A 25,700-nucleotide genomic window follows, 5' to 3' on the forward strand; every position below is an offset into this window, starting at 1 on the left:
TATTTAGATAGTACACAAAAACTCTCTCTCTCTCTCTCTCCCAAGCGGTCCAGGCAGATGGCGGCCCACCCATATCCCGGTTCTGCTCGAGGTTTCTTCCTGTTAAAAGAGGAGTTTTTCCTTCCTGCTGTCGTCGAGTGTTTACTCATGAGGGGGAATGTTTGGTCTCTGTAAATTAAAAAGAGTGCCGTCTGGACCCGCTCTATGTGAAAAGTGCCCTGAGATAACTTCTGTTATGATTTGGCACTATATAAATAAAATTGGCTTGACTTAAATTAACGCTACGTTTGGATGGAAACACAGCTTTTGGAATAATTAAGTCAATTCAGTCTGATAATTAGGCTACTTTATAAGAAGTTTAATAAACACTGTAGGACTAGAAAGCGCTCCCTCGTACCTCCAGTCACACATCCAAAGACCTCGCTGTCACTTAACAGTAACAAGTATTTGTCCTATGATAGGTCACTGTAATCCTTCAACACTGTCATCATAAAAAAAACTAACTTCCATTCACCTGCATTACACTGGGTTGGAGGCAGAAACACAGTTGAACCTTTTGGCCTCAATGAAGAGCAAATTTGTCCTCCAATTCATGATATATGGTGTCTTCTTGTTTTTCTGTCCCTATATCTATTATCCAATAGGGTTGAATTGTTGTTCCACATCTGAAATCTGCTGTCCCTGACTTGTCTTTTTGTAGTTTGACTGTATGTCCCTTTAAGAATTACTGTTCACTTCTACTCAGAAGGTTCAGGTCTTATTTGACTGAGACTATGTCCACACTAAACCGGCTAAATTCATATCTTTTTCTCTCCGTTCAGACTAAAACTGTGTTTTTCTCCCTCGAAAACAGAGTTTTTCCAAAATGTCCTCCAGAGTGTGTAAATGTGAAAACGGCGGCTCGGCTTTGACCAGCAAGTCAGCTGCAGAAAACCAGCGAAGAAGAAACTGTATACTATTTCCATTTCCATGGCAGCTTCCTGACATTTAGTTTATTGTAAGAAGATTACAACAGTTTGAGCAGAGGAAGGTGGTAGATACCTACGTTTACCTCAAAGCAGACAATAAAGAAAACAACAATCGCATGAAGCCGTCCGCAATCGTTGTCGTCATTGTGTTTCTTCTTCTTCCTCTTCCAATGAAACGCCGCGCTACTGCCACCATCTGTTTTGTCAGCGATATGACAGCGTTTCTACAAAGCTCCATTTTTTCCCCGAACACACTACAACACCCAGCTGGTGTTTTCACATTTACACTGGAGGCTGATTTAGAAAAGCTGTTTTCATGGGAGAGAAATGATGTTTTAGTCTGGCTGGAGGCCAAAACGGAGAGAAAAAGATGTATTTATGAATGTAGCCGACTCAGTGTAGACATGGTCTGATGCACCACGAACATCTGAAGTCCCTCATTCAGGTTTTATGAGCCTTCTTGTTCCCTACGAATGACGACTAGTCCAACCGTCACTGTGAGGCAGGAAATCTCAATCCCAACTCTTCTCCTGTGTGCTCCCTCACTGGCTGAACGAGTTACCAAAACTCCTTAACTAATCTCTTCTCAGAGTACTTACTCGTTTAATAGAACTTTTCTCCATCCTTCTCAGTTTTCAAGTAATCTGATAGGTATGTCACTTCATGCACCTGCAGACTTGTGGCTCTTTCACACATTTGGATGCAAAGTATTCAGTCTCTCATGAATCTCTGTGTCATTTACATATGAAGCGCCGACTGGACACCTGTTTCCACACATCATCCTTCTTTTAACAGTCCCGGTAGCTCGTTAAATACACATCGTAGAGAAACCAGAGACCGTGGTGATCAGATTTTCCTCCATTTTGTTTCAAGTTATTTCACTTGATTGAGCCTTTCTCAACTTTCTCCTGTAGCACAGCTGAGCTATTTTTGAACCTCTCTCGCTCAGCAGGATGCTGGGCTGTAAAACCAGGTCTCATTCACAATGAATAGCAGCCGTCGCTGTACCAGCTTCTGAGTCCGTAGGAGTGAACTTGACCAAGTATTCGCTGTTGACTTTCAATATCTGAGAGTTTATATTTACAGACGTAATTCAGTTTAGATTCATGAAGTATTAAAAGTTTGATATCCGACCAGCAGCTGCTATCAGCTGGGTCTAACAGTGTGTGTGTGTGTGTGTGTGAGTGTGTGTGTGTGTGTGTGTGTGTGTGTGTGTGTGTGTGTTGTCACATGCGGTGGCAGTGCAAATGAGACGAGTCGAGCAGCTTTGATTGCCTGCAGTGAGTCAGTGCCCACGCCAAGACTCGAGCACATCAGCGTTTCTGTGTGGGTATGTGTGTTAAATCAGTCAGGTACACACACACACACACACACACACACACACACACACACACACAAGCGTGCGCACACACAGTATAAACAGTGTGTAGTCAGTCTCTCGTCAGCGCTGTGGACGAGAGACCAAACAAGAAACTCATTGATGGTGACATGTTGCAGCTACAACTCTGACATCTGTAACAGTGGCTTTGTAAGTGTGTGTGTGTGTGTGTGTGTGTGTGTGTGTGTGTGCGTGCGGTCTCATGCTGTGATTGTATAGATGAAAGTGGTCTCCTGCTGTTAGTACCTGTCAAGAGGCAGAGTGAGTGTTTGTTACAGCAGATGTAAGTTGTGTGTGAGTCATAAATTAACGAGTTGAGTTCATTTAATTGATCCGTCATCACAGTTTGTGTGTGCGTGCAGGTGCGTGTGTGTGTGTGTGTGCGTGTGTGTGCGTGTGTGTACAACATCTTCTGACTACATGATGGGAAAGTTCATCACTGAAGTCGGTGATGAGTGTGACCCCTGCTGGGGCTGATTAGAGTAACGATCTGATCTGAACTGAGCAGTTTGTTTCACATTTGTGCTTCACTTCAATTCACCGCATGGCCAAAAGTATGTGGACACACAAACATTTCACCCGTATAACATGATATTCTAAAACTATGGTCACTAAAGGACATGTTCACACTTTTTCTAGTCTTGCTGTAATCATTCCTCCTGTTCATACTGGTGATTAAAAGATCCTTCAAATGTGATTTCAGTGTAAGTGATGGAGACCAAAATCCACAGTGTGTCCACACAGTCATTTAAAACCTGAACCTGTGAACCTTTAATCTGCTGCTAGAACTCTTTCTATCAGTAAAAATATGGCTCTTTAGTAACTTCTCCAAATCTTGTTTCTGTTTTTTTTTTTTTTTTTTAAGTAAATCGTGGTTTGAGATTTTATTCAAACTTGTTTCCGGTTTGCTCCAGAAGGCATCAAAGTGCCGGCAGGGAGCCACTTCAGATTATTTGCCTCATCAAATCAAAATTAGATGAAACACTTTCAGGCCCTCAACACGACCCTTAAAGTAAGTTCCCATTTATATTTGGTGATAAGCGTTTAAAGTACATAAACTCATATAAATATCTTGGTTTTTATCTTGATAAATATATAAATATATATCAGTTTATAGAAAAATGGGTCAACGAGATTTGGAATAAGACAAAATTTATAACATGTTTTAATCCAAAATTAGTTTAGTACTGAAAATTATGCGAAATTTAATCTGACTAAAAGGAAAAGATCTCTGTACGCCCGACTGAGAGGTGATATCTAAACCATTACATGTAGAAACAGGATGATATGTTGGTATTAAAGAACAGGATCATCTTATGTTAGTTAAATGATGTAGAAAATGAAATACATTTTGTTTTTTATTGACCTTTTTATTATAATGACAGAAAACTAAAAATGATTAGTTCTGTATGGAAGATGTTGAAATTATGAAAACACTTTGTGACGTTTTTGCTTTATGTGAGTATTTGGAAAACAGCTGGTCATTAGAAAAAAAAGCTTTACATAGGTAGCATTAATATTGTTTGTTTGTTTGTTTTGTGTAAAGCCTGTTTTTCCGATATTACATGCAGCAATGATTTGTTTCTGTTTGGAACGTGAATGTCAGTCGCTGGAGGTTATTTATATGTTGTAATATTATATGTTATCCCATGTAGAAGGGATCAGTTTAATGTTATGACACAAAACTAAAGATTCATTCATTCATTCATGCATATAGTCTTTATATAGATCAGTTGTTGTGTGTGTGTGTGTGTGTGTGTGTGTGTGTGTGTGTGTGTGTGTTCTCACCACGTCCATGATCTGCAGCAGGCTGAAGCTGAAGTGGACAGTCAGGCTGTGGGAGTCGTTGCTGACCGGTCGCTCCAGCGGGTTGTAGTTCCTCATCAGCTCCTTGTAGAGACGCCGCTGATAAACACCCTGCAGAGAGCCTGAAGACACAAACATCACACACACACACACATAACAGCAGCTTTAAATCCAGGCTTCAACTCAGGACGCAAACAATATAAATGTGTCCTTTCAGGATTTACTGGTTGTATATTTGTTGGAAAATCCCAAAATCTGCTTGCTGGCCTGGTGGCTACGTAGTGTGTGACGCAGGAGGTCAGGGGTCACAAACTGACCACCGCTCAGTGTAGCATGAATAGATGTAGAGCTAACCAGCCATGAGCAGCTGCTATCAGACTCTCCGTGTCCGCAGGAGCTTTGACTGTCACTAGAAGCACATTCATGACCCTTTTGTAAAAGTTTCTGTATTGTAGCTGAGGGAGCGGCTCTGCTACAAGAAGCTCTCCGGTGTGAGTGTGTCTGTAGGGGAGAGTCAGGACGTAGCCGCAACCCTGCTGTTTATCATTGTTAAATATCTTGTAAAGCTCTGAATACAGCACAGTTATTTATCCCATGTGTTGCGTTTACTGCCACAGAAATATTTGGGTTATTTGTACATAACCGCGGTTCTCTGCCGTCTTCTATCAGGCTTATTAACGCTACCGGCAGCTCTGTGTTAGAGGCACAAACTGAGGCTACAGTCATCAGCGTTGTGATATTTATACTTGGCGGCAGCAACCTCGGAGTCTTGCCTTTTTACATCACAATTAGAGGATCCGGCTGAACTGAGTTTTCAAATCCAAGGAGGCACAAACAGGCTGATTCTGAGCAGGAAAAGCAGTTTTTACACACAATATGTGTACTGTTGGAACATTCACCTGTATTATACCAACATAGACCCTGTTCACTTCAATGATTTTATGTGTAATTACCCTTTAAATTTCCTTCCCTCACAAACCTCAGCTCATGTCCCAGGTTGAACCACGTAGAGTTTACCACCAAGCGAAGCCTTGTCACACCGGGGACTAACACCACATGCTTTGACAGGAGCTTTCTCCACTCTGCTGTAACAACATGGAACAGCCCCCCCACACACCCTCCGCCCCCCACCCCACCCCCGGCAATGCTGTTGTGGGAGACATCACATCAACTAGTGTTCATGCCTTCAAGAGGAGACTGAACAAACACCTCCTCAGCACAGCAAGACTGTAATCCTAAAGCTCAAGGACTTTCAGATGTATACAAATCAGCCTCATATATATTCCTGTGTAGCTGCGGATCAGCGATAGGCTCTCTGCGAGTGGTATTCATGAAGCTTGTATCTGTGAAAACATAACCTCTCAGAGAGCACATACCGTTGTTTGTACTGTCAGTGATCTGGGGAGTGAATCCTCTTTGATTGTGGCTCTCATTGAATCTTTCTGGATCAAAGCCACACATGTAAATGGATGCTGTGGGAGAGCAGGTCAGCTTCTTTAATCCTGTTACTCTCTGTCTCTGTCTCACATTCTGTCCGGTAAAACCCTTTTTCAGACGTACAATACAGAACATCTCTGCCCTCATCAAGCTTTCTCTCACTCAGTAATGACTTTTACAGCTTCAGACATGACAGGGCGTTTTACAGAAAGTGTGATATTTGGCAGCTGGTGAACAAGAGTTCAGTTAAAAATGTCATCATGTTCTCTTATGTTCTCTATTTTAAAACCTATTTAGCTGTTCAAGTCTGAGTGGATTCACTGGAGAGCACAATCCAACAACCTGACCCTGAACATCACCAAGATGAAGGAGATGGTGGTGGACCTCAGTAGATACACCCCTCTAAAGAGGTTCAGCTTCAGATACCTCAGCATACACATCCTCGTCTGGACTCTTCACACCCAGCAAACACTCAAAAAATCCAGACAGAGACTTTACTTCCTCTGAGAGCTGCGGAAATTCAAGGTCTCATCCTCCATCATGAAGACCTTCTACTCCTCGGCTTGTGGAGAGAGTCCCGACAGGCAGCATCACCGCCTGGTACGGGACCTCCTCCGTCCCTGCAGGACTCCTGCACCAGGACGGTGATGCTGAGATACCAAAATATCATAAGAGACACTTTATACCCCAACAATAGACTATCACATGGTTAAAATCGAAAGACCAAAGAGGAGTTTCTATCTTCAGGCTCTCTGGATCCTCAGCACTGCTTGTTACTGCCACTGTCACTTTACTTGCTCTTCAAATCTTATTAAAGGAGAAATGATTTCCAAATTGACCACCAGCACACTTATTAGAGGACCTGAATGAAGAGACTGAGACCAGAATGACTCATTGAAAACAATGATTGACTCAGTGTTTCTAGAGAGAAGTTGAGGCTTTTTGAATGAGTCAGTTGGAGCATCTAACGGCCGTCGGCGGCACTTTAAGGTACTTCAGCCTCAAGGTCCGGTAGCTACCACTTGGTTGTAACGAGACACTTTACACACTAAGACGAGATTTAACATTTTCTCGTTATATCGAGAATAAATACTGGTTATAAAGAGAAAGGTGTTGAAAATATTAGACTGTATCTGTATCTCATAAAAACAGCAGTGACGCTGCATAAACATTTGAATGAACTGATCAGGTCTTACTTTATTTTAGGGTGAACATGTGTTGTGATGTGTTTGTCGCTCGGTATAATTTCTACTAAGTGTGGCAGCTCTGAGCTGCTGTGCTCAGCCGTACTTGCTGTACTTCTTTTGGGGGAAATAAATGTTCAAAACTTGAGTTTAATCCTTAAACTAGAGATACAGTCGGTAGTTTAAAGAGACAAAGCTGATGAAAAAGACCTCAGTTTAGACTCTTGTGTGAAGTGTCTGTTTGTCGGAGTCTTAGCAGAGGTGATAACACGGCTGACTTTAAGCTTCAGTATTTCAGAGTTTAATATTAAAGTCAGTTCTTGTGTTCAAAGTTGTGTTGTGTGCTTCTTCTTCATCATCATCTGGTTATTAAAGTCTGTGATGGAAAGTAACTAAGTGCATTTACTCAAGTACTTAAATACAAATATTAAGGTACTTGTACTTTACTGGAGTATTTCCATTTGATGCTTCTTTATACTTTCTACTCCACTATGTTTCTTTGACAGCTTTAGTTACTTTTCAGATTAACAGATTTGACATGAAATACAATAATAAGCTTATAAAATTACAAAACAAGCAGCAGCTCCCGCAGCTTGAGGCTGAAGTACCTTAAAGTACGACGGCCGCTAGATGCTCCAACTGACTCTCATTCAAAAAGCTTCAACTTCTCTCTAGAAATACTGAGTCAATCGATGTTTTCAACGAGTCATTCTGGTCTCAGTCTCTTTATTCAGGTCCTCTAATAAGTGTGCTGGTGGTCATTTTGGAAATTATTGCAGTTTAAAATTGTCTTTAGCTTCTTAAATGAAGTACTGTCTTCATCTTTAATCCTTTGTGTCTTTTTTCTCCAAACATGTTACCTGTCTAACATGAGACAGAACACACAGTGATTTAAAAACGCCTCTTTCCTCTTACATCTTCATCTGAATCATCCACGATGTGTCCGAGAGCTGTCGATTCAACTCCGAAGTCGTTTTTGAACGTTCACTTTGTGCTGTATTGTGCAGGTGTTCCTGTTTTTTTTGTCCATGTCATTCAGCAGATCTGAGACATTCAGGGAATCACGTCATCAGTCAAACAGAAACCTTTTCATCTTTAGAAATGCAGCTTTTCAAAGAAAAAGGAATGATAAATGCAGCTTTGGCATTTTCAAACGTGGTGATTTTAGACTTTTGATTCTAAATGACTTTGACCTGCTGAGAATTTATATGTGGAACTGAACTTCAGTCTGTAAAGTTCTTTGTCCCTCACAGGCCAGAGTTTGTGTTGTTGTGTTGGATTAAATTATGTTGCACAAATGTTCAATATGTCATCCACCTGCTGCGATATATATTAGAGACACTCAGAAATTTATCTCCATCAACATCTGCATCTTGTGACTTTTATTCAGGTCTTTTGGGTGGAAATAATGTTCCTTTAATAATAATAATTTACCTTTTCACAGTTTACTTTAGTCTTTTGTCCTTTTCTTTAATTGATTTTGGTGTATTTTAATGATTTTTTTATAAACAGCCACATGAGATGTTGATTATCTCAGTGAAATATCTGATTCATTCTGTTTGCTGCTCAGTCAGAGAATCAGAGAAATAAAACTAATTTAACCACTGGACTGATTTCACGGGCGAACAGGCAGAGGTGCGAGTGTGTGTGTGTGTGTGTGTGTGTGTGTGTGTGTGTGTGTGTGTGTGTATTTCAAGCTTACCGTGAATGAGGCAGCAGAGCGTCAGGACGTGCAGGGTGAAGATCCGAGCGTCCATCCTCAGCAGCAGCCGTGAGATGTAAAACTGACTGGAGTTCCTCCTGAACCGGCGGATAACACCACAGAGAGAGAGAGAGAGGAGGAGGAGGAGGAGGAGGAGGAGGAAGGATCAGTGGAGGATTTGCTCCGAGGGGGGGGGGGGGAGAAGGGGATGCTCCTCCCCCCAAAAAACATCCAAAGGAGAAGATTGGGCAGCTGGAGACACTGAGGAGGAGGAGGAGGAGAGAGGTGGGAGGGTGTGTGTCCTCTGGATCATCTGATGATTAATCTGATGTTTTTGATTGAAAGGATTTAAAACACAGATAACAGATTTTTCTACTGAAGCTGCCCGACAACTGAACGTGTCTCATTTTTTTAAATTCACTGGAGAGCTTTAAAGCGAACGTCTGCCAAGGCTGCACAGCCCTCTCTGAATTTATTACTCTAATAATCATAAATGTTTAGAAAGTTTGAGTCTGAAACTGTATTTGCATCAAAATACAACACAGTGACAATCATTTGGTTGAATGAGGCAGACATCCAGACAAAAGACATCCTTGATTTGCATAAAAAATTCAGCTGTTCCTTATTGGTCCAGTTAAAAACATTTTTTATCTTTAGACGTAGTTGGAACACATTTGTACGAACTAGAACTTTATATACAAAATATATAAGCTTAGCACAAAAAGTCAGGAAATTTGTGTTTGGTAGATTATTTCTTTGTTGTAACAATGCTTCTTGGCAATAAATCTTATACCGTTGGAAAGCCTGTTTATTTCCCTTTTTAAATGGTGCCACATTTGTTAGGAACATGCATGTATGTGGGTTGCGCCCATGAAAAATTTGCCAAATCTTCTCTGCCAATGCCAAACAGCTTATTCTGCCGTTGACTCTTGTTTGGTGTTTGGTGGATTGGATGATTGAAGTTTGAAGAAACAAGACATTTTGGCAATTTAACAATTGATTCATTTAACAAACAGGAGGCTCAGTAGCGTGTGGAAGAACCATACACAGCCACAACAGCCTGGCACCTCCTCTCCATGCTGGTCACCAGTCTGGTCACACACTGCTGTGGGATGGCATCCCATTCTTCAACCAGCATTTGTTGCACGCCCCAAGCTGATCCCACAAGTGCTCAATGGGGTTGAGGTCAGGACTGCTGGCAGGCCGTTCCATCCTCTCCACCCCCAAAGTCTGGAGGTAGTCTCTGATAAACCCCACAAACCGACAAATGCTGGTTGGTTTGATGAACTTTGACCTATGGAGGAAGCTGTCGTAGCTTATTAGCTTTGTTGGACTGGTGACTTTAACTGAACCTCTGTTGAAGTGTTGGTTAAATCCTTTGGTCTACGACATCTCTATTGTTTTAAATGAAGGCACATCATGAATGATCATTGTTTTAGTAGAATTTGAATATTTCTGACTTTTAACTGTTGTTTCAGCTTAAGTTACTACTTTTCAGTGTTTGAAGACCTGCTTTAAATTGAAATAAAGTCACTGAAATGCTGTTTAAACAAAAAATTATATGTAATCCATAGAATTAGACATTTTGTAATGTTTCAATCAAATTCAGCCCAGTTTTAACCCAGATATCCAGACATCTGCAAATCATCAAATCAATGCTTACTGGGTTTTAACTAATAAACACACAATCAAACATCAGGGCTAAAAACAGACTGTATCCTCTTCGGTGGACGTAAATATTCCTTGAATTCAGTATTCAACCTTTAAAGGTATTTTCCTCTCAGTGTGAAAGCCTTCGTATAAAATCACTGGGGTTGTCATTGTAGGTTTTCTTTAAACCTGCTGAGAATCTTTGTGAATAGTGTTCGTGCAGACAGACCCGAGTTTTCACACTTCAACAGACAAAACTCTCAACCTCAAACAGCCTGAGGTCAGGAAAAAAAAAAAACCCTCCTCAGTCAATCCAAGTGTTAAAACACCTTCAGATGCCATTTACACTTCACTGCTGACTGCATCATCGCCATCAGATCAATAAGAACCGGAGACATGAAGACCTACTGGGGCTAAAAGAGACACAAGTTGTTCAAGTGTGATGACACAAAGCACAAATACTGTGTCCAGCGAACCCAAACACATCTCTGACATGTAAATCTAAGAGTCTCCAGGGAAGCTGTTTGCTTCAGTAAATGTTTTACATGCTGGGAAATATGTTAAAGCAACATTCTCACAAATTTCTGTGTTTAATATTTAAATGGAGAGATCTTTTAAAGCTTGTTTTTAAATCCTTCTAGCATGTTTCCTCGGTACAGTCAGTCCGCAGAGAGTCAGGATGAGACGTTATGACTTTTTTTTTCTTTTTTTTTTAGAGTTGGTTGCAGTGATCTAGAAGATCCGTGCATGACGTATAATTCATTTGCAGGTATTCACATTGTATAATTAAAAACCCCATTTTTCAGGGTATTTCCAGATTTCATTGTCTTAAGAAGTAAAATATAATTCAGTGTGCTTGTTCCATTATCCAACTTGTACAAAGAAAATTGAAACAGGAAGTCCAGAGCCGGAAACAGAGACAGCTCGCCTTCAAAGTAAAAGTTACGTATTTTGAAGCGTGTTGGCCGCAGCTCAATTTAAGGAGAGCTATAATAAATAAATAAACAAACATAACTCATAACTTTGGAGATAAAACTATGTTAAAAAAAAAGAGAAAGAAATGGAGGCGGCGGAACCAACCTGGGGATTTTCAAAGTAAAAGCAGCGTGTGTTATGGAGACGCACTGAGCCGCTGCAGATATCTACGTTATGTACAGGTGAGTCAAACTTTACGTTTGTGGTCTGCTTGTCTTGTTGTGTGCATGACTTTATGGAGTTAACCTCTTGAACCAAACACAGTTTAACTTATTAACCTGCCCACCACCGTAGCTACTGTTGTATGCTAACGTTACTCCTTTATTATTATCAGGTTTTGCACATCATTTGGATTATCTGCTGTGTGAAACGTCGAAATATATGGGAGAAGTGAATTAACTGGACCCCCTTCAGTCATATATGTAGGGTTTAATCCCTACATATATATTTAGTCTATTTGTTTATTTATATATTGTAGCCTCTCCTTAAATTGAGCTGTGGCCAACACGCTTCAAAACGCACAACTTTTACTTTGAAGGCAAGCTGTCTCTGTTTCCAGCTCCTGACTTCCTGTTTCAATTGTCTTTGAACAAGTTGGATAATGGAACAAGCAGACACTTTAGCGCGCTGAATTATATTGCACTTCTTAAGACAATAAAATCTGGTAATACCCCCAAAATTGGGGTTTTCATTATACAACGTGAACAACTGCAAATGAATTCTACTTCATGCACGGACCCTAGAAGTTGGATAACAAACTGTGGTATTGTTGTTCATTTACTTGTAATTTTAGTAAGTTTCCATTAAGTGGTTACTGGACTTCTTGAGGTCCAAACAAAAACAACAGTTTAGTCGCGTAAAAGGAGTCATGAGGATATTTAATAAGACTGTCAGGGGCACCAAATGCATCACCACATTTGTTTTGTTCTAGCAGGTTATTTACTAGGATTGCTATGTTTTTATTGAGATTGTCCTCCTCAAGTTGCCTAAAAACTACATATAGTTATAAAGAACAAAATCCAGCTAAATATTTGTCCTTAAGTGATGCAGACAACCCTGGAAAAATATAGTGAGTTTGTTCTTTGAGTGTAGGCATCGATTGCTTCCTGGGTTTTGTTTTTTGTACTTTCACCTGCTTCACTACAGAGCACCTGTCGTATTAGTCATCAGAAACATGCAGCACTTCCTAACAGCCGTAGTAAATATAACCCAGATGATGTATATATATGTGGACAGATTTCCTCATTCAGAGGAGGAAGAGGGTGGATGGAGGCATTAACACAACAGTGGACTTTGCCACAAGAGATGCTGTTTGTTTCCTGTTTCCAACTGTGAGTCGGGAAGGTTTTCTTAAAAAAACAGAAGTAGTAACTTTAACCCACAACATGTTTCTCTAAACTTAATAAAGTGATCATTTTAACCCAAACCATCATCTTTCCCTAAATCTAACCAGACCTTAAACGCATGATATGTAATTTCAGCCGCTAGAGGTCTCAATCAAAACAATAACAAAAGACGGAGTGTGACGACGAAGTAGGAAGGGATCATGGGAGTTGTTGTCTTCATTGGTAAATAACCAGCGTCACCGGGATAGGATTACTCCAGTGTTCATCATTCAGGATGTTTTTACTGGGAGCCGAATTATCCGCAGAGGTCTCCTCCTCTCCAGGACAAATGGACCCGGAGATTACAGGTAAAAACACTGAATAAAGCGGTTTCACCTAAAAAATCGACCACCGGACTTCCTGGAGAGGCTGTTAGCCGAGCTGCTGCTAACGTTTGCCCAGTTTATTTCTCTGATAACTTAACATCCAGACGTCCAATGACTAAAATCCTTCTTCCAGCTAAAAGATATAGTTAAAAACAACCTAAATTTATCATGAAAATGTGGCTTAAAACTGAATAAAAGTCCATTTATAACAGTTTGTGTGGAACAACCACAACACCGATATATTATCTTGTATGTGTGTAAGTTACTCTTTGGTAGACGCCATTGTAGCGGACAAACACAGCGCCGCCGTATGCATCTTGTGCGTGTTTACTCTTTGGTAGAGGAGGTATGACGCCATTGACAGGCGACCAAATGAAACGGTCCGTTACTTTGATTAAATTACAGATTTCTCTGGGTTTGAAACTTGTTGGAAACATTTGGGATAATCTAAGTACACAACTCAACAACATATATAACATAAGTCTAGTTGTTTTTAGACATTTTAATGTGGAATAATTACATATTATACCTTTAACCACGGCGTTGTCACACCATAAAACATCATTATTGTCTAACAGTGATGTGTAACAGTTTTGGAAAACACAGACATGATGTCGTCCTGCCGATAGAGATTAGAAAACTCTCCTATGTGTTGCTCTGGAGTCACGTGATCAAACCACACATTTGGTCATTTAATTTGGAGGACTAGTATTTATTTTATTTTATTTATTCATGAGTTTAACTGTGCACATTAATAAACATTATTGTAAATGCTCCAGTTAGCCAAGAGGCTACTTTTTATCTGCAGTCTCTGGACAGATGTTACAAAGTCTCCCTAAAAAAAGGATTTAAGGGTAAATGAGCCCAGCCGCATTTCATCTGATTTGCATTAAGTGCCTCCAAATAAGAGCTGATACACAAAAGAAAAGTGTTTGTTGAAGACCAAGTTAATAAACATTACTGGCGGGAAACAGAAAGGTTAAGTCATGTGAAAAATAACAGACTGTTGCGTTGCTGCTCTTAAGTCTTGTGATGCTGAGCGAGTGAATCTTTTCATTTGCATTTTCCTCTCTTCTCTCTACTTTACTCCAGATTTTATATCTCTGCTTTTCCCAGAGAAGTTAAATTCCAAACACAGTTTCCTCTCCAGCAGCGATCAGTCTGCGGTGATAAATCAGCTGCAGCAGCTACTTGTATAAATTTACATTCCCTCCTCCCATATTTCTCACCTGTGAACAGGAACGCCTTAAAATACATGAGACCAAACACTCCCATTTTTTAGCTGTGCTGCTTTTATTTAATTTTACCGGCACAAAACCTCAATGTAGTCTTTAAGGAAATAAAAGGAAACACAATTTGACAAACTGGCGTCTTTAGTAAATATCCTCCTCAGTGGCCTGAAAGGTGAGACTGAATATTTGCCTCTTTTGCCATTTAATCTGTGATGTAATCAGCAACAAGTCCACAAACCTAAATCTCCAAACAAGTCATCTGGAAGGAAACGACCGACATGACGGTGATGTCAGCGACTCGTTACTGGAGATTTTAGAGAGACAACTTGCCACAAAACAAGACAACATAGATGACAAAGCACAAACATCATGATGAAAGTGAAACATAATTACTTCTTCTTGCCTCTGGTACGACACTCACAGTGCATCAGATGGGAGTTAGGAGCGAGGGGAAGGTTGTACAGCTTGCAATTTCACATCATCAGAGAATTTGAGGTGGCGGTTAGCAGTGTTGTTTGTAATGAGTGTAATTAACACACTGAGCAGAGAGTGAAATATAATGTTCATTGACTTCATCGGCATTAACGCTGCATTAATTAGCTTGTCTGAGACACTTCGACTTTATTGTTTCTGGCAGTTCAGTCATGTGTACACATCAGATTTATCAGATGACCAGCTGTAATAAACACCTTAAGATGTTAACATGAGCCTTACTTATATTTAGAAACTGGAAGATGTAGAACTTTTTATTCTACACACAGATTAGAGACATTTAAATTAGATATCAAGACCATAAAAAACTTTAGATTTTGTCTTGATTCAAGTGACTTGTTGTTGATTTCTGGAAGAGCGCAATACAAAACCAACCCACCCATTCTAATAACCGTACCTGTAGCATTTACTGTACTATAATAAGATGCACTGACTCACTTGTTTCTTATCATATTTGCAGGAATATTTCTTCTATTTCTTCACGTGTGAGTCTGAGAAACAAGCTGCAGCTCTGACATGAAAACACTCGACTCTAGAGGAAGGAAATGAGGATGAAACGCGACGTTGCTTCATGCTGCATGTGTGAATTCTCTCTTTCAGCTCTGTGAGAGGCAGTTTTATTCATATAGAGCAGAAATTAACGGCAGCAAACGTACGAAAACTGACTAGAGTATGTGCTATTGTTGCAGATTAAAGTATGAAACCTCAATATTCAACTTTTAGATATTTGTCTCTCACTGAAGTTGTCATCATAACTTTCAAGGTCAAAAGATCATGATGTAATTTATCCTGTTTTCTGGGTGTAAACCTTGAATAAATTGAGTATATTTGGAGCTGAATCCCTGGTGTGAAGCCTTTCCTCTCTGCTCTACTGAGCATTATACAAACTCTTGATTAATTTGCTAATTAGAGCTGAATAATGAGATCATTTTCTTAATGACGCTCTCCATTAGAGACGATACTGCTGACAAACAGGCGGCGAGAGAAACGTCAAACATTTATAACTGCTGCAACTTTAAAACCAAACTGTAATGAGCATGTTTATCTAAGCGAGAGGTGAAGTCGCTATTTAGAAAGTGTTTCATCGTCTGTGAAACCTGTTTAAAAAATAATAATGCACGTGTGTCGTTCAGAATATCATTTTCTGGAGGTTTTGACGTTGTGTGTTTACCTGATAGCGGTAATATATTTTTTTGTGCACGCGGCCCAGAGACAGATGGGTTTAATTCCAGGATGCTTCCCAGCATCCTCTCCCTCGTTCAGCAGCTTATTACCAGCACTGCCTGCAGCGGTAATGAGCAAAAAAACAAACATAAAAAGCAGAACATCTGCAAGTTTCTGAAAGTTAAAACTCTCCAAAATAGCTGAAAAAAGAAAAAAAAAAGCTGAGGAAGTAAAAATAAGGAATTCTACAACTGGTGAAGAGTCAATTATACTCAGTAAAAACAGCAACTGAGAGATTAGAACATTTGCAGCTGATATTAAAACTATAATGTAAACTGTAGATGTGAGTTTTAGATAATTTATTGTAATATTTAGTCTTAATAAGTGCAAATCAACAAGCTGTAACAGCAGTCTGTTTCCTTATAACACTATTCAGAGGGAATCACAGACAATCAACAAGAGAATGAAAATAGTTGAGCGATGAGTGCCCTCTAGTGGAGGAACAGAGAACTGCAACCTTCCAGTTTATAATTTCTCAATGAAAATCAATAAATTCTTTTAAATGATTCGCAGACTTTTACCTTATTATTACATATCGATGTCTTAAACATGTTTTTTCATATCATTCAGGTCTAATATACAGCGTAACACACAAGACTAACAGGAAATAGAGTTTACCTGTGATCTAATCTCTGTTGTTGTCCAGAAAATATTAAAAACACATCAGTGATCCATGTTCCTTCATCACCATGAACACACACTGTAGTTTATTATGATTAAATCCCACACACACTGTCCTGCTGCTAGAAATATTCACTAAAGCACCAAATGTGTATTCATCCGCTGCTGAAACTGCCCAACAAATGCACTATTTCCTCTCGTTTGAGTAACATTTGTTGACAGACAAACATGTTCGGTTTGTTTGTTTTCATGTGATTTGTTGACAATTACAAACTTATTGAATAAAACCAGAATTATCCTGCTGGTGATTTTCACTAAAACCTGCTTCATGTTTTTCCTACATTTCCCAGAAAGTCTTTCAAAAAAATCTCACAGAAGTGAACTAAACTTGTTGCATTCAACTATATTCTTGTGTTTTTATATCTTTTCCTTTGATCTCTAAAAATGTACTTTCACCAGATGTTCCCCCCTTGTAGCTCAGACTCAGCACATCTAACAATTATTTTCATTAGTGACTGATCTGGAGATTATTTTCCTGATTAATCAATAAATTGTTTTGTCTATAAAATGTCAGGAAATAGCACAAAAATGATCTTCTAATCTCTTGTTTTGTTCGCCCAACAGTCCAAAACTAAAATATATTCAGTTTACTGTCATTAACGACAAAAAAAACATTAAATCTTCACATTTGAGAAGCTGAAACCAGAACGTCTGCTTTTGTTTCATTTTCTGTTGATCGACTTATTGATTAACTGACTAAATGTTGAAGCTCTGATACAAAAATGTCAACTGTGTGAAGATCTGATGAAGGTTTTCAATTCTAACTCATAACCAACTCTCACAATAAATCACAATAAATTTTATATTAATATTTATGTTTATGAGACTTTGTTTATTGAGAGTTTGCTGCATATGTTTACTGTTCATTTTATTTGTTTTGTTTTTTATTTGTTACATGTTCAAAATAAACATAAACACAATAAACACATCAGTTAATCTACAGTATTTCATTCATTTATCAATAGAAACTTATTCTATTTAGTTATTTTGTAAAAGTATTTTAATGAATCTCCACAGAAGACAAGTTAATAAAGACACAAGTGTTGCACACTGACAGTGTTTCAGTTATTGATTATTGATTGAACGTCCACCAGTCAGTGAGTCAGTCAGCTGATCAGCTGGCCAGCTTGTCGTTCAGGTAGCTGGACGTCTTGGCGTCCTGCAGCAGCGTTTTGGTGACGTCATGCAGGTTCTGTTGGTAGGCCAGCCTGTAGCGGCTGCACACGTCGTCGCAGTGCGTTAGCAGGCGCTTCACGTTCGGAGTGACGCTGCTGGGAGCGCCATCCAGCCTGAAACAACAACAACAAAAACACATACAGGTGAGAGACGAGACACGTGAGCGCCGCTTTCCTAAATCCACGAGCACCGACTTACTTCTTGAAAATGTCCTCGAACAGGCCGGAGGTGAGCGAACGGTGACGTCTGAACTCCTCCAGGTAAGAAAAGTCTCCGTTCAGGATCACCTTCTGGTACAAAATCTCCACCCAGTCTGGACTGTAGCTGTACGCCTCCGACACCACGAACACCTGAGAGACGGGAACACGGGACATGATCTACTGTCCATCTAGTGTATGGAGGCCTGAGGCTGCCAAAATATCTCTTATTTTATTAATATATAGTTCAACAATGAACTGTTAAATTATATTATGTTGTGTGTGTTTTATTCTATCAGTTGATGGAAAGAAAATTAATCTGCAACCTTTTTATTAATATGTGTTGGTTCCAGCATCTCAAATGTGAGGATTTGCTGCTCATCTCTGTTCTTCATCACTGTGAATTGAATATTTTTGGGTTTTGGATTGTTGATCGAACAAAACGAGACGTTTGAAGAAGTTACTTTGGAGTTTTTTTCCTACTTTTTGACATTTTGTAGACTAAACGATTCATCAATTAACCAAGAAAATAATCTGCAGATCGATGATGAAAATAATCGTTATGTTTTTTACACATATTACCTTAATTGTGAAAAACCTTTATTATACATTACCCATATCTTTCCACTGCCATCATCCCCACTACTAGCTTAAATTGCATATTACAGTAATACTGCACACGTCTTTTTGGTGTGTATATATATTTTTTCATTACATCATTTCCTGCTGTGTTGTAGAGACACTGGTCACATGACTAACAGCCTACAGTGCAGCTAGTGGCACATTAGCACACTAACATGCCTACAGTTAAGAGAGCCAGTTGCAGAGTACAACTGTATATGTTGAAAAAGTAGTATAAAGCTTTTTTGTATCTCCAGAGTGAGCTGTTTGAAAACTGATAAATCGCCTCAAGTGATGTCACTTGAGTCAGCCTCAGTTGAAGAATGAAGACTACAAATATAAAAATAAAAACAATCTGGAGGTGTGGAGTAAGAAGATGTGAGGTTATCAGACCTCTGTAGCTCTTCATCTCTGCTGGAGGCTAGCAGCTCTAGGCTACATTAGCCGCTACTAGCATAACACACCCTAATCTCCCCCTCACCTGTCGTTGGCTGAATTGCATTGTGGGTAATGCAGGCACCAGGTTTTGACCATAGACTGTATAAAAATATGGACGTAGTTACCGTGACGTCACCCGTTGGTTTCTGAAGAGCGAAAAATTGACCCTCCGCACAGTTAGCTACAGAGACCAAAACTGTTTTTTGTACCAGGCTGTAAACATGTTTATTTCTGCTGTAAAGTTAAGTATTTTAACATGGGGGTCTATGGGGATTGACTCGCTTTTGGAGCCTCAAGTGGCCGTTCAAGGAACTGCAGTTTTTGACACTTCCGCATTGGCTTCATTTTACAGCCCCAGAGGTTGACGCTTGGTTTTGACAAGGAAGAAGAATGTGTGGAGTAAAAAGGACGATATCTCTGGTTCTGCTGCATCGATTTTAACCTTTTTTTTTTTTTAAACTGTCCATCATGAGTCTGAGAACGTTACAGAGGTGCGATGCTACATGGGTGGAGGAATCTTTAAGTGCAGGATCAGTGTTTTATAACAGAAACAGACCTGGTAGCATCGAGGCAGCACCATGACGGCGTTCAGCAGCTCTGCAGGTCGCAGGTTGATGACGCGCAGGTCTGATCCCTGATTCAGGAAGTGCAGCTGAAGAGTGACCAGCTTAGCCATCCGAACACAGCGACTCGCCTGACGCACACACGAGTCCTGGACACACACACACACACAGAGTTAATATCTCTCTTTGTGTTAAAGGTAGAAGCTGAAGAGCCTGTAGAGGAGTTCAGATACCTTGGAGAAGCTTTCTGCAGCGTCCTTCAGCAGACCCAACACCTTCACCAACGAACTCTTCAGTTCAGGAGTCACGACTGTTTTAAAGACAAGTCAGCAAAAACTCAAGGTCAAAAACACCAGTATGGCCAACTCAAACCAGATAAAAAGTTCTTTTCTTCTGTAAATCCGTTTGTAAGCTAGCTGTTAGCGTTCTCCTAGCTCACCCCAGGCCTGAGACTCGATGATCTTCAGCTGCGTCCTGGCAGCCATCTCGTGGTTTTCTCCGATCTCCCTCCTCATGCTGAAACACAGCGCCACCATGTTGTGCTTCTCGCTGTCTGCAGGGAGGCAGCGCTTGATGTAGTCCAGCAGGGCCGTCTTCAGACTGGAGCTCTGCGACGGGAGGGAATGTCGGGTTAATGTGGGGTGAATATGGGCTAGTTTCGAGTATTTTTATGTCTTAATATATGTCTGGAGGAAATCTTTAATCATTCACTGTAATGTCTCACATTGTAATATAATATTAGTTTAGTTTATTTAACAGGGTCCATGCACAACACAACAATATAATGTTTTCATTCATTCCTTCCAATCTCTTTGATCTTTGCTGTTCTTTCATTGCTGTGAGGAGATCATCGATAAAAGACACTTTCTGCAAATATTTCACATTAAAAGTGAGTCATTGTGCCCTTTGAGCTGCTGGAAGGCTTTTAATGTGAAACATCTCCACAGGAAGAGTTTCATTAATGGTGAAAGTAGATCCATGAAAACAGTATTTCTGTTAAAAAGTAAAACAGAGCAGCAGAGTCTGATGCTGTGGAAATGTACATAGACTAACTGTTTAAATGGCATCAACATCAAACAGCATCAAGAGCAGATTAGAAAACAGACATATACTGTAAAAAGACAAAAATTTACTTGAAAATGTAGGAATTTTCAGGCCTGTTGACGCTGCAATCGAGGTAAATAAATATATGTGAGAATTTAATGCAAAACTAAAATGACGTTAGTTAAATAACATATTTAAATGCACAATATGTAATTTCAGCTGCTAGGGGTCTCAATCAAAACAATAACAAAAGACAAAGTGTGATGACGGTGTGAAGTAGCAAGGGATCATGGGAGTTGTTGTCTTCATTGTTAAATAACCAGCTTCACCGGGATGTTTTTACCCGCAGAGGTCTCCTCCTCTCCAGAACAAACGGACCCGGAGATTACAGGTAAAAATACTAATTAAAGCTGTTTCACATGAAAAAAATCAGTGTTTCTCTGACGATGTTCGGCGACCACCGGACTTCCTGGAGGGGCTGTTAGCCGAGCTGCCGCTAACGTTTGCCTAGTTTATTTCTCTGATAACTTAAGATCCAGACGTCCAATGACTAAAATCCCTCTTCTGGCTAAAAGATATAGTTAAAAACGACCTAAATTTATCATGAAAATGTGGCTTCAAACTGAATAAAAGTCAATTTATAACAGTTTGCATCCGTATGCATCTTGTGCGTGTTTACTCTTTGGTAGAGGAAGTATGACGGCATTGACATGCGATCAAATGAAACGGTCCGTTACTTTGATTAAATTACAGATTTTCTGGGTTTGAAAATTATTGGAAACATTTGGGATAATGTAAGTACACAACTCAACAACATATATAACATAGGTCTAGTTGTTTTTAGACATTTTAATGTGGAATAATTACATATTATAGTTTTTCACATGATTACAACATGATTAACAAAGAGTTATTACTGGATAAATATGAGAATAAGAAAGTTAGTTTTATGCACAATAAACTAAGTGAAAACTTTATTGAACTGGCAGTTCTGATGGTCCAGTTTTGACATCCGGTGTGGGGAAACTCTCCATTTATATTTGTCTGATAACTGGACATTAACATGATTACTATCTGTGTGTGTGTGTGTGTGTGTTTGTGTGTGTGTGTGTGTGTGTGTGTCGAACCTGTCCTCTGTCCGTGTCCACCTTCTTCCTCAGCAGCATCTCAAAGCGATGGTTCTGATGCAGCAGGTCGAAGATGTAGGTCATCTCGTTATACCTGCTGATACCCGTCAGCAGACGCACCTGAGAGCACATAAAGACGCCTTTAAGCATCATTCAGGTTCTGTTCTGTTAACCGTCATCCGGCTAATTAACAAACATCGACTTCAGTTACACACTGATGAGGTGAAAGCTCGTACCAGCAGGCTGAAGTGCTCGCCTGGTGCGAGGTAGGTGTGGCTGAGGTGACGGGCGGCTTGGAGAACCCTGACGATCCCCTCCATGTTACAGGTCAGACTGAAACAGTCGTGAGCCACGATCAGCAGCTCCACAACTACAGAGAGGAAAACAGATGATAACATTTAAAAAACACCTGACGCAGGGAAACATTGTCTGAAGAAACACAAAGAGGGAATTTGATGCTAAAAAGACTGTAAATGTGTCAGATATCCACTTGATATGACTAACTCAGACTGCTGAAGCTGAATATAAGCTTCACATCAACTTTTAAATGACTGTGTGGACACACTGTGGATTTTGGCCTCCATCACTTCCATTGAAAGCACATTTGAAGGATCTTTTAATATCCAGTATGAACAGGAGGAATGATTACAGTGAGGAAAACCTCTTTCACTGTTACTATGGACACCTGACTGCTGGTTTAAGACTGACTTAAAAATCGTGAACCCTCTTTTAATACTGATCTTTGCAGATAAAAATAGGTTTGTTAATCATAAATACTGAGTTCTAATGTAAACAAATACCAACAATGTAAATTTTGTAAAAATGTTTATAAAATTTACAAAAATGTGAATGTAAATCTGCCTCTATTATTAAACTGGGTAATACTTTATTTTACTGGTCCATAATTATTTAGTTTATTGGAAAGAACTTTGTAAATTGGTACCAGTTACAAGCAAAAAAACTGTAGACACTGTGCAATTTACATTTCCAGTGAATTAATTCAAATTATTTGCCAACATAATCTAACAAGTCTATTAATCAGAGTGCAGCAGGTCGACATGATGAACATGTGAAAATGTGAAATGTGTCTGCAGGCAAACATACAATTCAATATAACTGAGAAATAAACTTTTGATTATTGAAATAATAACGAATTAATCATTTTTTATTAGAAATAGAGTACAAAATTTCTCTCTAGTAGAAAATGTCTTTATTAGAAATAGATTTCTTTACAGGAAACTTATGGACCCATAAAATAAAGTGTTATTTTAAAGGTTTTGTATCATTGTGTTATTAAAGTGTGTCGTATTTAAAGGAACGGCAGCCAAGACCAAAGTGTTTACAAAACATCAGAGTGCTTCAATTTCTGCCTTGTTACAGTCGTCTTCTGTGACAGAAATGATTATTTTTGATATTTTCATTGTCCATGAATCTATTGATTATTTTCTTGATTAATTGATCAATCCTTTAATCTATAAAAAACTCAATTTACAATCACATAAACCAAATAAAAGCTACAAATCCTTACAAGTGGACCCCTGCTTGAAAACTGACATAAATAATTAATCAAATATCAAAATAGTTGCAGGTTATTATCTGTCGAGCGACTAATTGATTACTAAGATAACTGCCCGATCAGTTAATCTAATGTGTGTGTGTGTGTGTGTGTGTGTGTGAGTGTGTGTGTGTGTGTGTGTGTGTGTCGTACTGCAGTTCAGGTCTCTCAGTGGGACACTGTTGAGGTTTTCCAGCAGTTTGACTCCCACCAGGTTCGGGTCATCACACAATTTGATCAGCTGCATCAGTGAGTCGCGTCCCTCCGACGGCCTGAACACCTGCTTCTCTGCTGGGTCACACACACACACACACACACACACACACACACACACACAGACACACAGACACACACACACACACAAACACACATACACATATAACATAACATACAGAGAGACATTTTCAGGATCATCCAGACGCGTCCTGCTGTCCTCACTCACCCGGCTGCAGCTCCTGGTTGGAGGCCAGCAGCGCCTGGACCACAGCAGAGGAGACCAGCTCGGCCACGGTGTCGGCGGAGAAACCCTGAGCTTTGATGAAGGCCTGAGCCTTCCTGAAGCGCTCCGATTGGTCAGACAGCAGCAGCTTCTCCAACACCGAGCGAGGTTCCTCCTTACAGATCTGACTGAAGGAACACTGCAGCTCCTGGAGAGGACGGAGGGACGCACACAGACTGAGTTTTAACGTTAGCATCGTTTATCCTGTTTCACTGTAAGAGTCAGTCAATGTGAGCCTTCTTTACAAAATTAATCTTAATGATTTTGTCTATAAAATGTCAGAAAATAGTGAAAAATGCTCATTATAATTTCCCAACATCCAAGACAACGTCCTCAAATGCCTCGTTTTGTCTGACCAACAGTCCAAAACCAAAATATATTCAGTTTACTGTCATTTATGACAAAGAAAAGCATCAAATCCTCACATCTGAGAAGCTGAAACCAGGACATTTTTACATAAACGATAACTAAAACGGTTATTCGATCATCAAAACAGTTGCCGATTGATCGTTGCAGCTCTGCTTTACACCAAAGTTGAATTATTAATAACATCCAGTATATTTCTGAAGCTCAGGAAGTCGTTCTGTACAACTAGCTTAACATTTGTTTCCCAAAATAATGAAATGAACCAATATAGACAGCTGACAATAAAGAGATATTATATTTATTTCTCATGACAGTATTATGACCCTGATCTGATTCCTTTAATATTGTTTATCTGCAGTAAATATCAGAGTAAACATTATTATCACAATAATCATCAAACTTTATCGAACCGAACAACAAATTGAACAGTGAAGCGTTTGTTCAGCCTGTAAATGAACATTAAACACACTAAAAACTCCAGAAATAAAAGTTTAAGACAGTTTGACTGGAAATTATTTTAAATGCAGCTCGATGTCTCTTAGATTCTCTGCATGTTCTGATCTGTTTTGAGTGTTAATAGTTGTGAAAGAACCAAAAAAAAATCCTGCACACTGTCCATCATTTAGCTGCATGTCAGCAGATCGACTAGCTAACGTTAACATAGCAAGTCATAGCTACATTAGCTAACCAGACACAGAGGCTGGTTCTCTGCTCCTGCTGAGTCTGTTTGACTGGTAAAATGCTGTTCTGTTGTCAATTTATGTATTTTGCTAATCAAGATGTTGGAATTCAGAGTCACTTGTCCCACTTAGTTGATGCCAATCCTTTAAATGATGATTTTATGATTGAATACATCAGCGAGGACGTGAGGAAAATGTGATGTTTCAATATTTTCTGATATTTTACAAACAACACGATTAATGGACGGCACCTTGGAGAGCTGGTAGAGGCTGAGGACTTGTTTGCAGTAGTTGTTGCCGTGGCGACACTGTTCCACCAGTTTCTGGAGCTGCACAGCGACGTCGTCTTCAGGAAGCATCACGAACGACGACAAGCTGCTGAACGAGGTGGCTGCAGGAGACGCAGAGAAAAAGAAACTGATGAGAAAGAAAAATGGATGTTTTGTTTAGATACAGAAACTGTTTCTAAGGCAGTGGATTTGGATCTAGATTAGTCAGAACCTCCAGGAAATTGTGATTTTGCGATTGCAACAAATACTGCAAATTCAAGAAATCTCCGCAATATCTGCAAGAGTTTGCAATTTTGCTAAATTACTGCTTTTTCACATTAAATGACCAAATCAACAGACTGCTTGTGATTTGGACCATTACATTATTTTAATTTTTATATAACTTTGAGCCCATCGTTCTCATGTTCAGTAAATAAGTTTAAAAATTAGCACAAAAAAAAAAAAAATTGCATTATTTTCCTTTTCTTGCAATTTTTCCCAGTTCTTACTCTTTCCTCAACTTGTAGTTTATTCTGAGTTTCTTCATCAGATTATTGTCTTGATTAAATCGATTAAATCTGTCAGAATATAATGAATGTAATTCTGGTAATAAATATTCTGCATTCACCAGTGGAGAGCTTGATGTCTTCAGTTTGTAGGAGCATTAATTAGCGAACTCATTAACTGAACAGGCTGTGAGGTTGATATCACTGAAATAAAATTAC

The 25,700-nt window shown here is 39.5% G+C and overlaps 2 protein-coding genes across 3 annotated transcripts in view; both read right to left on the bottom strand.

Annotated features, from left to right (window-relative positions):
* LOC137183548 (neuronal acetylcholine receptor subunit alpha-7) overlaps positions 1-8,579 on the bottom strand; it is a 54,428-nt gene extending 45,849 nt beyond the window's left edge. Inside the window, exons 1-2 of the mRNA XM_067590696.1 lie at positions 8,476-8,579; positions 4,135-4,274 (exon numbers count right to left, since the gene is read on the bottom strand). Coding sequence (XP_067446797.1) covers positions 4,135-4,274; positions 8,476-8,530 — 195 coding nt within the window. The 5' untranslated portion in view covers positions 8,531-8,579. The remainder of the gene's footprint in view (positions 1-4,134; positions 4,275-8,475) is intronic.
* An 8,686-nt stretch (positions 8,580-17,265) lies between these two features.
* spg11 (SPG11 vesicle trafficking associated, spatacsin) overlaps positions 17,266-25,700 on the bottom strand; it is a 34,124-nt gene continuing 25,689 nt past the window's right edge. Inside the window, exons 31-40 of one of the 2 annotated variants that reach the window (XM_067590699.1) lie at positions 24,958-25,097; positions 23,604-23,808; positions 23,315-23,452; positions 21,843-21,976; positions 21,607-21,726; positions 19,875-20,043; positions 19,669-19,745; positions 19,429-19,584; positions 17,815-17,966; positions 17,266-17,729 (exon numbers count right to left, since the gene is read on the bottom strand). In XM_067590699.1, the coding sequence (XP_067446800.1) occupies positions 17,555-17,729; positions 17,815-17,966; positions 19,429-19,584; positions 19,669-19,745; positions 19,875-20,043; positions 21,607-21,726; positions 21,843-21,976; positions 23,315-23,452; positions 23,604-23,808; positions 24,958-25,097 (1,466 nt within the window). In that variant the 3' untranslated portion in view covers positions 17,266-17,554. The remainder of the gene's footprint in view (positions 17,730-17,814; positions 17,967-19,428; positions 19,585-19,668; positions 19,746-19,874; positions 20,044-21,606; positions 21,727-21,842; positions 21,977-23,314; positions 23,453-23,603; positions 23,809-24,957; positions 25,098-25,700) is intronic. The other variant, XM_067590700.1, reaches the window with a different exon arrangement.

This window comes from Thunnus thynnus, chromosome 5 (assembly GCF_963924715.1).
Source record: "Thunnus thynnus chromosome 5, fThuThy2.1, whole genome shotgun sequence".
NCBI lineage: Eukaryota > Metazoa > Chordata > Actinopteri > Scombriformes > Scombridae > Thunnus > Thunnus thynnus.